The sequence below is a fragment of the Chiroxiphia lanceolata genome, chromosome 7 (genome assembly GCF_009829145.1).
Source record: "Chiroxiphia lanceolata isolate bChiLan1 chromosome 7, bChiLan1.pri, whole genome shotgun sequence".
Classification (NCBI taxonomy): Eukaryota; Metazoa; Chordata; class Aves; order Passeriformes; family Pipridae; genus Chiroxiphia; species Chiroxiphia lanceolata.
Genome location: NC_045643.1, coordinates 8,252,860 through 8,264,807, shown reverse-complemented (window position 1 = coordinate 8,264,807; position 11,948 = coordinate 8,252,860). Strand labels below are relative to the sequence as shown.

The following is an 11,948-nucleotide window of genomic DNA, read 5'->3' as shown; positions in this document are numbered from 1 at the left end:
TTTTTCCACAGTGGTATATTCTTTTGCCATTTTAAATAGATGGAACTGTCAGTTGACATTTTTGTCCTCTCCCTTGTTTGTTGACTACTTTTATTATAAAGATAATGTGTTTTCCAGTAGTTTACTACTCTGTATCTCATTTTAAACTTACTTGTATAACTAAAGTGTTAAAGCTCTGAAGCCTACCTAAGGGGGTATCGATGCTATTAATTCTCTATATTGTAGCAGGTCAGTCTGCTCTGGAGTACTTAGAAGGTGCCTGTTAACTTTTTTTTATTACTGATTGTATCATTTCACTGATTTGTTTTCTTCCCCACCCAAAGTCCAATAAACTGAATTTGAATTTTTAATTTGAGTCATCAGTAGGATAACTGATGTATAGCTAACCTTTGTGAGCTACCAAGCTGGACCACTGCTGCATCATTTTTTTCTGGGGCTATGAAGTGACATGATCCCTTGTCTCATTCATGCTTGTTGGGCTTTTATATGAACAGCCAGAAGAATAATAAAGGAAAGAAACTGTTGGTGTGATAAAGGATAACAGGAGTGAAGAGTAGGCAAGAGAAAGCCAGAGCTGTTGAAAGTACCTGGGCAATCCACTTAAAAATTCCACCATGAACAAAAAGCAATCAGTAAAAGAATGCAGCTCTGGAAGTGTAGGTTTCAAAAAAAATAACGAAAACAATCAGAAAAAAGCTAGATTATATAAATTAAGTCTGATTTCTTGTAAGCTTTGCACAATGCAAGTGTCCAGAGTAGGTTTTCCTGGACAGCCTTCTCCATGACTGAAGACTTATTTCAATGGCAGTCACATAGATAACCAATAAAACCAACCACCACCACCATCATCTTGGTATTTCCATTTATTATGCTGTAAAAAGCAACACTATCTGGAATTTATTTCTCAAAATAAATAACTTTCATTTTCAGAACCAGTACAGCTCAAGTTTAGATTCATTCATGGGAAACTGCTAGAAATACATTCATCACTGTCTAGTCCCCACAATACAGAATCTAAAGTCAAGATCAGCCCAGTCAGTTACAATGACCAGAAGTACACTGCCAGTAAGTATAGTCACGGATAGTCCAGCTCTTAAGCAAAAAAAATCTGGTACAATACAGTTTGTTCACAAGGATAGGCTAATTAATGCTAAGACTACCACGAGATTTCTGAGTACAAAGCATTAAGTTAGCTTAACGATTTTTAGGTTGTGATACAGAAGAAACATATATGACATAAGAACAAAGGAGTGGGGGAATCCTCTTTGGAGCATAAGGAAGTCAGCGTTGGGTAAGAGAACCAAAAGCTATTTACTGTAAAATCTACATGTCAGTGTCATGAATGATAAACAGCCAAACCAATGTACTGCATATATTTATATTCATAAATAACGCCATGTCTAAGTAGCTGCATCGCTGAATTGGACATTACAAAATAATCCATCTTCTCACAATGAGAAAATACTAAAACTAACCAGCAAAAATGCACTGAAGCTAAGACCGGCTAAAAGCACGCGGTATGAAAGTGTTAACTTTAGGGACAGCTATGATCTTCAATGTCAACCCAGTTAAAATCTTTTTGGTTTTGGTTTGTTTATATATGTGTACTATATAATATACTTATCTTTTAAAAATGCCAGTTTGAACAATGCAATGTCAGGTAAATAAAGCTAAATCAGGTATTTTTCTGAGAAGCTATAGGATGTGTTTTAATAGGGAAAAAATATGGAAGAAGTCAGATTACCACAGAAATTCAGAATACTAAAGCAGAATCCATCTGAAAGTATTCATTTACACTACAGCCAACAGATCTGTTGCCAGAGAAAACATGTTGGAATTTAGTTCAGGGTGCAGCAGAGAAGAGGCCTGTGCTGCTACTCAGTGGCTCAATAATTAAGAACCAAGAGGCTGTTTCGTTTAGGTCTTGGTTAGAACTGAGGTGGTGGTGACACAGGACATGAAAAGAAGGGGCTACAAGCCTTCAGAAAAATAGCTGATCTTCAGAAGAACAAAAACAAAAACAAAACCACCAAACCAAAAAACCCAACCAGCTTAAGAACAGTAAAATTCTTGAGAAAAAGTGTTTGATAATCATGCCAGCCAGCTTCAAAATGCTATTTCAGGGCTTTAGACTTTCAGACTCTTCCAAGATTTCATCATCATGAAGACAGTCACTGTTTGTGATGAGTACCAAGCACTTTTCCATGTGATTTGTCCTCCCTGCAGGGAGGCAGTATGGCATATCAACAAGAGACTGTACAGGAACTAGAAAGGTTTTGTTCTCAACTATACTGACCTGCTGGGTTGCTCTGGAGAAGTTACTTCTCTCTAAGCCTTAGTGTACCCATTGCTAAAGGAGGATAATGTGGTTCAGATCATCTTTATAAAGTGCTTGGGCCATTCTAGAAAGAATTTGGGCATTATTTCAGGAGGATCTTGGTGCCAAAACACAGAAAGTTTGAACTTTGAGATCTAATGACTTGTACACTACGTTAGGATAAAAACCATCATATACACAATTCTCAAGCACAATCTCCTTTTCCGTGTGCTAAACAATTCTTGCCTAAAATTCTTGTGCTAAAATTCTTGCCTATGTCCAACAACTGATGTGTTTTGTGAGTATCTTAAGTGACAGCTCACTTCTGAGGTTTTATGCCACAGTACTGGCAGAAGCAATTGCACATGGGACAGGGAGCTGTGGTAACATTGTACTCCTGCAAACAACAAATATCTACATCTACATTTCCCACGACAAGGCAAGTGCCGTGCTGGCTCCATGGCAAGACATTAAATGCCACCACAAAAGGCATTTACCTACTTGTGCTCCTGGTGCTGAACTCCTGTTCTACACCAGCGGAATCTCACTGATGCAATATCCTGCTCCCTGGCTGATGGCAGTGCAGGAAGAGAACATACTCAAAAACCTGGCTTATCTCCTGCTCTGCTCATGCTTTGATTGGCTCTATGCTCCTTAAAGCTGTTTCACTCCGTCCGTGTTCCTTATTACAAGCCTAAATTAGTTCAGAGTTACATGTAGTATTTGGTTTAGTTCTTTGTCTTTCCTGTACTTCCATTCCCCTCGCTGGCTCCTGGTGCACCCACCCAGGACACCACCTGCCAGCCCCAGAGGGGGTTTGAGGCTTGCCAAGGCTTGCTGTAGTGCAAATAGACCTGCAAGGAACACCTGCATGGAGTGGAAGCACCCGCTTTCCCCAGTCACAGGGAAGTACTTTAGCAGCTGAACATGGAGAGAGAGGAGGGAGGCAAGACAAAGGGAACTGAAAGAAACGCTTCCGAACAAAAACCCCACTACACACCAGTGTTACAAGTCACATTCCCCTACGCCATTTGGTCAAACAAACCTTTAAACACATTCCCTGACAAGACTACCTCTAAGAACAAGCCTAGACCATTGACAATTGTCACCTATATACTCTGTGATATTTATATTATGTAAACAAGGTTGTGTGGAAACAGGTTTTTTCTATTTTTTCCAAAAGATAAGTGCAGGTCCTTACTTAACACACCCGGCCTAAATCTACATCAGCATCTTCAGCTTGCAAAAAACCTCACTGACGCTCATACCTGACAGTACTCTGGCTCACCTTGGCCATACTGGAAACAGAGGGCTAGAGAAAAAAAAATTCAGCAAAAAAAATTCCTGACCACAGACTAGAGTTTACATAGAACACAAAAATAAATTAAGTAGTGCACAGTAAAGCCAACAACAGCTAAATATTTTTATACATCAATTATATGCAGCATGAGGTAATATTGCTCACATTATGGAGGGAGATTCTTAGTTGGTTTTGTTTCTTTTGAAGAGATTGGATTTGTCCTGTGCGTATAGAAACTCCTGTAACGTAACACTGAAGTAACAGAGACTTCTGTAAAATATATACCACTATCAGATAGAAACACACACGCTCTTCATTACTTATGTATACCACAATTAAATAGGTAAGTGATTTGATTCTTAGGATCTAGCTGAAGATGATTATAATAAGCCATCCAGATTTTTATGAACCGTTCGGTTCTCCTTCCCGTTGTTGGAATCCTCTGATGGCGTGTATTGGACCTGATATTCTTGGAGAATTTTAAAAACATCATGGTGTCCGAAATGTAAAGCTTCATCCATAGGAGTGTTATTCCACCTACAAGAAGCAACACAGTATTTTTAAGACCAGCACGTGAAGTACAGAGCCGAAAGCACCAAAAATCTAGTTCTTTACATACTGTGCTGATAATTCAGCACACAGACCACACTCAGCTCAGTAACTGTGGAATTACTTCATTAAGCTGAGCATAATTTTTTATTCCTGCTTGCTCTGCAGAACCTACAAAAAAGGACCCGGTTCCTTTTGCTTCAGTGGACTGGATCAATACATTTCACTCTTATTTGACAGATACCTCACTCAGGGAGTACGGAGATGCTACTGGAGCATCTTTCCCCCAAACCAGCAATAAAAACCACTCACCTGTCTTTGGGGAAAGGATTCACTTTGCATGCTTCCAGTAGAAACTTAACAACATCTACATGTCCTATAAGAAAAGCAAGTTTGTGAGTATATGTACTTATATACACCCACGTATATACAGACAAAAGCAGGTATGCACAGAGAGAGCAAAGGTACTCTAAAGCAAGCTGACCACCTCCCACTGACAGAGAGAGCAAATGACATGTGAGGAGATATTACCTTCTGCAGCTGCCACATGCAGGGCTGTCCGTGAATCATAGTCTCTTTGCTCCATATCCATTCCTGACAGAGCAAATCTTAAAAAAAGATTACAGAAGACAGTCTTACATAATTGAAGCAAGTTACAAAACTAGCATGGAACAACATCCCTCTGCTGAGGGCACCTTTTTGATGGTTAGGTTTGGGTCTTTTGTTTGAGTTTTGGGTGAACATATTCAATCTCTCTAGCTCATGCAGCTCAATGTCCCCAACACGGAAGCAGTGCATGTGTATGTTCATAAATAAACAACAGCAGGAACCAAACAAGCAGCATTCCTATTCCCAGACCCCCACTGATTTTTACCTCCGGAGTGCAGACACATCCCCTGTGTAGGCAGCAAACAGCAGATTTATCACAGACTTCACCTATAAAGAGAGATGAAGTCCAGTTTATTGATCTTCTTTCCTCAAAAAGGAAACCCAGAAAAGCCCAGGGTGGCCAGCTGGTTCAGTGCTTATGAAACTTGCTAATTGTATCCCCTTGCTTGGCCACGTTTTGCAGTACAGCATAAAACACTGGAAGAATTCACTCCAGCTTGCTTCGCTACCAGTACTGTAAGGTCTGTCTTTCCAAGGCTGAAGTCATTAAAGACAATAAAAGAACTATAAAGCATGCATTTCTGCTGTACTATGGTAAAAAATATGGGCTTGCTGGATGGACAAACCGTATTTCTCTTTGATTGCCCAATGACACCAAGTATTGAATTGCACAGACAGTATCACTTTAACAATTCATAAAACCATGAACTCCTCATAAGACTAACTCATTCTGGAAAAGTAAGATTTTTTTTTTTTTTTAATTAACTGCAAAGATTCCTAGTGCCAGGAGAAATCTATGTTAGCAGAAGAGAAGAAACAATACTGTCAGGCTACACCAACCTTGCCCCATGCACATTAAAAATGTGTCCTGGCTATAACAACTCTACAAGTTTTAACAAGAGCCAAAAATGACAAGCTAGATCATTTCAAGCGTCCCACATCAGCTTCTTTCATGAACTGATACAGCCACTGCTAGCCACTGTTTCTCAGTAATTTCCAGTAAAATTTCTAAATGCTGCTTTTGCTTTTTGAGTCTACAAAGCTCTGCCACTGCCACCAGCCAAGAAACAGAGATAAAGGAGGAAACTGATGCTGCGTTGACCTTCTACAACAAGGAGGAGAAACAAACAAAACAAAAAAATCCCCACCCACAAGCAAGTCTCCCACAGATTCCCACAAGAGCACTGGCATATTTTCACAAGGCCACAGAAGAGCCAACATCTGTGCCTCTTATAAACCACACTTGTGGAATTGCTTGTTGTTTTTTACACCTCAAATATGCACTGACGCAAAGAGAGACCCAGCTATAAGGAGAAGGCGGCGCAAAGGCCAGGATGGAAATACAAAGGGGACACAGAGCCATCCTCACTCCAGTACCCACAAACTACTGCAGCTCCTTTTTAGCTTGCATTATGAGCCCACCCACCCCACAGGCAGCTCCCCCAGCTGCCCCATGGCTGGGCCTGCCTCCTCTCCAGCCCTGGCTCAGCATCAGGGTTGCAGGACCAAGGGAATGAGCCACTGCCCAGCAGGGCTATGGGGTCTCCACCTTCCTGGGGTGATCTTGTAGCTGTCACAGATACACAGACTTGCACCAGCAAGTCCAGCTCAGGGCACCCAACCACACTCTCACTGGGCTTTCCATAGCAAACAGCACAGCCACACCCAAGTATCAAAATCTCCCAACAGAATGCACATCTTTTACAGACACTGGGCTGCAAACTGTATTTAAACACAGGTGTGAAAGGGCAATTTGGTTGCATAATCTCTACATTTCATCAAGATGATTCAGGCGTTTTCCTCAGGGAGGGAGAAGCTGAGCACTGCTCTGCTGCTGGGGCCCTGCAGGCAGACCAGGCTGGCTGCACTCCCACGTTTCAGGTCCTGCAGGTGCTGAATACTCTCCCTTTTCAGGATCTAGGATGACCAAAGGACACTCTTGTCTTTCATAAAAACCATTTCAGAGGTAACTGACCATTTTGGGCTGGGCTTCTTGATGTTTCTGGGAAATACAAATGTGTAATAAAGCAATAACATAAAAATAACACACATTCCATTTTTCAAAAAACCTTCCAAGTGCAGCCAGGGCCCAGAATCCCCCTGGATTCAGCTGAACACTTTGCTAAGAAGCCATTTTTTATAATGATGTGACAAAATGTAATTTGGAGGTTTCTGAGGCTTTCTAACACAATCATCTTAAGCCAGGTCTCTCAGCAATCTGGGAGAGGTTAAAGCTGCTCCTTTCTTAAGATACAGCGTGTAAAATCCAAAGCTACATTATTATGCATCTAAACTTCTTAACAGATCAAAACAAAAAAATACAAATCCAGATACATAGAAAAAAAATATCTGCTTAATTAGTTCAGAAGAAGTAAAACTGAGAGGAAACACAACTGCTCCCTGTACAACAGCAAAAGTAATAGGATACAAAAAACAGGAGAAAACCAACAAATTTAGCAGGACAATTATTAGTCGAGTAATTATCCGAAACTGGTCAGGAACGAGCTCAAGCTGAGAAAAAAAAAGCAGAATGTAGCCATCATAGCTGAAACAATCCCTTTGGGGCTACCATCACCCCTGCTTCTAGAAAGACTTCAGTGATTTTATGCAAGAACTGGATTTACTAGCAACAAAACACACCTTGACTCCGTAACTGAACCCCACTCTACCAGCAGCATAGTCCAGGCCAAAAAGTTAACAAATTTTATGAAGTGAAAATTTGTTAATGAACAAATGAAATTGTTCAAAAGGCACCCATAAACAACAGAAGTTTTACTGGGTTCACATAAAAAAAAGTTAATTCAATAAAATTTAGAAATCTGCAAACGCAAAACACATTTTGAATTCAAAGAATATACCATTTCTGTGAGCACCTTAAGGATCTTTCCTTAGTTTTCAAGAGAATATTAATCCAAGAAGCATATATACTAAATCATCATGTAAGAGGCTATCATTTACACTGAGAAAAAATTACTATGTGAACAGCACTTGCTGCCAGAAGCTTTGTAGCTGTGCAGAATCTCACTTAAGCTGCCATAAAGTCAAGTACAAATTCTTTACCCCCAAACTCACAGCATACTAGCCTGAAATAAGAGGTCCATTGCAAAAAAATCAAGAGCCAAAATAAACTCTAAAGTGGGAGTGGCAAACATAAAATTTCGGGGGGGTTAACAGTAGGGGAGAAAAAAAACCAGTGAAGATGACAGATGAGCTGTGTCCATTCAAACTAGGTAGGGCAAAAGGCAACTAATTTAAGTGTTTAGAGACTGAGTGAGTTTCTCACCAAGTGGCTCACGATCCTCACAATCCACATTCAATGCTGGTGCTTCTATAACTGCACTGGTGAACACAATTTTTCCCAGTGTTTAGAAACAGAAAGTTTACTACCTTCAACCCAACAGCCATGAACTACCTTTTCCTACTGCACGTAATTCCCTAACTATGAAAATTTAATAAAATGAGAAGGGATGGAGTCCCTCTGCTATATATGAGCTGGATCACACATTACCATACAGCTGTATGGCAGGATCAAACCCAGAGTGGAAACTGTTCCACCTTTTGTCAAACGGGAGAGAAAACCCACAGGCACTGAAGCAGATGAACTTGGCAGCTTTCTTCTCATCATGCCATCAGCACAGAGCTGCTCAGCACTGCTCACTCAGCTACGACAAAACCCTCTTTTGTACAACACTCTTTCCTCAGTGCCGGATATAATCCTGGTTATCCAGGTAGTGAAACCAGCACAGAAAGGTTCCTCAGGAATACCTGTGTCATTCAATGCTAAAGATCAGAAACACACCTCGTTGTTTCACCTTCAGGTTAGTAGGTGTTAGAGGTCTTGGACTCAGGTGGATGAAGCTATGGAGGATTCAAGTCCTGCTTCACATTGGAGGTGACCAAATGACCCCACCTCCAGAGGTCCTTTCCAATTAACAGTCCTGCAAGCCTGTGGGTGAGGACAGGCACAGCACAAGAAAGAAAAATCAAGACTGTTGTTGCTCAAGAACTACACCAAGGCCAAGTTAAAGGAAGGAAATACGCAGAGTTCAGAGTGGCAGGAAGTCACACCACTGCAGCAGACACTTCAGATAAACACAGGGGACCAAAAGGCAAAAAAAAAAAAAAAAAGGCACCAACCCAAAACCCCAAAAGCACAAACAGATTGTTCTACGGCACTGAAAGCTGCAAAGGGAAACTCAGTGTTAATGTGACTCCTAGTCCAAAGCTTCATATCACAGTTATTTTAAATATCTCCTAAACCTGGATATGTTAAAAGTTTCGAAGAAGTCTCCTTCAAGCAGTGGTCAGATGTGAACTGACCACACAGGAACAGAGGAGCACAAGGGCTGCCTCTGCCTTTCAGGGAGCACATGCCCAGCGCACAGCAAGTGCCCGGCTGTCCCATTTCTCTGCAAGCACACTGTCAAAGGACTTGGGCAAGACATGAGAGTTTTTCTTTTGTTTTTCAATTTCTCAGTGTACCAACTTGAAAAATCTAATAAAAAAAATGTTTAACTTCAGTGTTAATATGCTGAAGTCACTTAACGCAAGTGAAATTTCAACACATCCACCCAATCTGAAAGGCTTGGCTGGAACATGCAAATTGCCTTGGTGAAGCATTTGTAACAGAACAGTCTTTCCTACTTGAGCTGCACACCCAAATCCAGACTTATTTAAATGGTCTCATGATGGCTAATAGCAAATGACTGTACAAGACTGAGATGGAATCACTTCCCTCTTTACACAGACTGGGTTTAGAGAATTTTATTTTTTAGTGAAGAAAAGTGTGTCTATCACTGCCTGGTTCTAATTCCATCAACAGAAGACCACTCCAAACGCCTCACAGAGAGAACTCTGCCATCATGTTTGGCACTCAGATGGGAAATTGAGGCCCAGAGATGGAAATGAACTGCTACAGTCTCATGACAGGAGAGTGACCTGACACCTTCTGACCATTGACACTCACACTTCAGCATTAATATAAAACAACCAGAGCTCAAGTAGGAACCAAACCCAAGCAGCTGAGCGTACCAGCCCTGTGCTCTGTCCCTTCCTGCATGTCCCCATCACTACAGGGCTCTGTCCCTCTTTGCTACTGCTGCAACACCTCCAGCATGGCAGGGAGAGCCTCTGCTCTGCACTGCACTTGGGGCAGAAGAGAAAAGCCAAACAGCTGTGCACGCAAGGAAAACAAATCCTTTAGAAAAAATTAATTTAGCTCAAAGCTGGATTAATTCCATGAGAGGCTCTTAGCTAAAAAGGTCACTGAATCTGGATTTTAATTTCCTACTCTGTCCTGCTTCCTGAGAACATCTCCCCCTCCAATTTCTTTGAAAACATAACAGAATTTACATTCTAAAAAAAAAATATTACTTACAGCTTTACTGTTTCTCCAGGTGGCTGAGCAATACAGTCAAGCCCAATAGTTTATAATAGTGCTGCTCAAGGCAATACAAACAAGGATAAATAAACAAACTCCCCTAAACTTTCCAATGCTCTTTCCATGATATTTAGGGATGACGTCACAGGTTAGCCTTCAGAGATGTTCAAAATATTGAGGGAAAAAAAGGGTTTAAATGTATATTGTTTCTCAAGAACTTTACCATATCTGAACTTTACTATGCACCAGATTGAGTGTGCTCATAGGAGACCTTCAAATACAACAAGGGGAGTTAAAAAAAGAGTAGAGCTAGTTGAGAGAAAACGAGCAGCACACTCTTCTCTCACATCCCATTTTCTGTGCTTAAACTGGGATACAACATTTCCCTTTGGGAACCCTGCCCTCCTGACCAGCTGGTTTGAAGAACAAAGTTTTAAATGTTCCCCTGCACAGCACAGAGGTATAGAGACAGTTTGGGACATAAACTTCAGCTCTTGCAGCTCAGGACTTCCCCAGTGATATGTGACTGCCACACCAACCCCAGGGCCTGATGCACTGGGATCCCCGTGCGGGTCCCAGGTAAGCAGGGCTGTGGGAACATGACACCCAGACTCCTGACAAACGCTCCCAGCTGCAGGAGAGCTGCATGGTAATGGGAATGAAGTCCTGCAGCTCTTGGCCAGCGCAGAGCACAGCAGAGCAATCAGCAGGGCTTGTCTGGAAGTGACCTGACTTATCCACACCACCACCACCCACCCACGCCGGGCAAGGCTAATCTGCACGCACGACATCCTGGCTGCCTTCCTGGGGCACCTGCACGCACAGCAAGGGTGAACACAGCCCAGTTCCCTATTTATACCAAAAGTCTGTCAGATGACAGTTCCAAACTGCAGATCCTGGCAGCACACTGTTACAACCGGGAGGACGGCGAGCGCCAAAGGGCTCAGTGATGTCCCACACATTCCCTCCTGACTCTGCTGAAGGCCACCCACCCTGTTTGACAGCGGGGCCATACTGACACAGGGAGCACATGAGCCAAGGCCCGGGGGCCAGACGGCCCCAGGGACCCCACGGCCGGCAGCAGCCATGCCCATGAGCTCAGCTTTGCACCCATTGTTCAGAGCACACAGCACGGCTAATCCGGCTCAGCGCAGGATTAACTCGGAAACTCAAAAAATAGACTGTTAAGCTGTCCAAGGTGAGCACTCGTCTAGTGAACGGGGATTAACGCTTCACAGCGGAAAGAGACCGGCTACTCCAAACTCTGCCTACTCCCCAGGCCTCTGCAAATGGCCAAGCACTAACAAGGACAGCAGGAGCAAAGTTTACGTGAGCCACAAGCACAAAGCAATAAAATCTCCTGAATCAACAGAAATTCAACTTCACAGCAGCACTCTTCAGCTGCTGCTTTTCCTAAAGCTGATCGCCTGATGAGGGTCATCGGGGTACGCAGCAAAAAGCAATCACTCCTCTTGCTCTCCAGAAGAACTGCTGGTTTTTAGATGCTTATTTTATCCATGGAAAAAAAAATCCTGAAATATAAGACACCAGTATATATTCTGAAACAGCAACGCTGACCTATAAAAACCAGAAAAAGTAAATCTAGAGCACAAAGTAAACAATTTAGTCATCCAGTTTTTACACACGGAACTTGTAACTCAACTATGCTTGAAACACAGCCTTTAGACAGCTTTTCCCCTGGATGTAAGGTTTTAAAATCAAACTGAAAAACGAAAGAGAAAACCCTCAAACCTGCTCAAAATGAATTTTGAAGCTTAACTTTGAAATTAAAC

At 42.0% G+C, this 11,948-nt stretch overlaps 1 protein-coding gene across 3 annotated transcripts in view; it reads right to left on the bottom strand.

Moving 5' to 3' along the window:
• Nucleotides 1–866: 866 nt before the first annotated feature.
• GLS (glutaminase) overlaps nt 867–11,948 on the bottom strand; it is a 68,322-nt gene continuing 57,240 nt past the window's right edge. For all 3 annotated transcript variants that reach the window (XM_032693625.1, XM_032693623.1, XM_032693626.1), the window contains 4 exons: nt 5,041–5,102; nt 4,698–4,774; nt 4,479–4,542; nt 867–4,154 (listed from right to left, as the gene is read on the bottom strand). In XM_032693625.1, the coding sequence (XP_032549516.1) occupies nt 3,998–4,154; nt 4,479–4,542; nt 4,698–4,774; nt 5,041–5,102 (360 nt within the window). In that variant the 3' untranslated portion in view covers nt 867–3,997. The remainder of the gene's footprint in view (nt 4,155–4,478; nt 4,543–4,697; nt 4,775–5,040; nt 5,103–11,948) is intronic.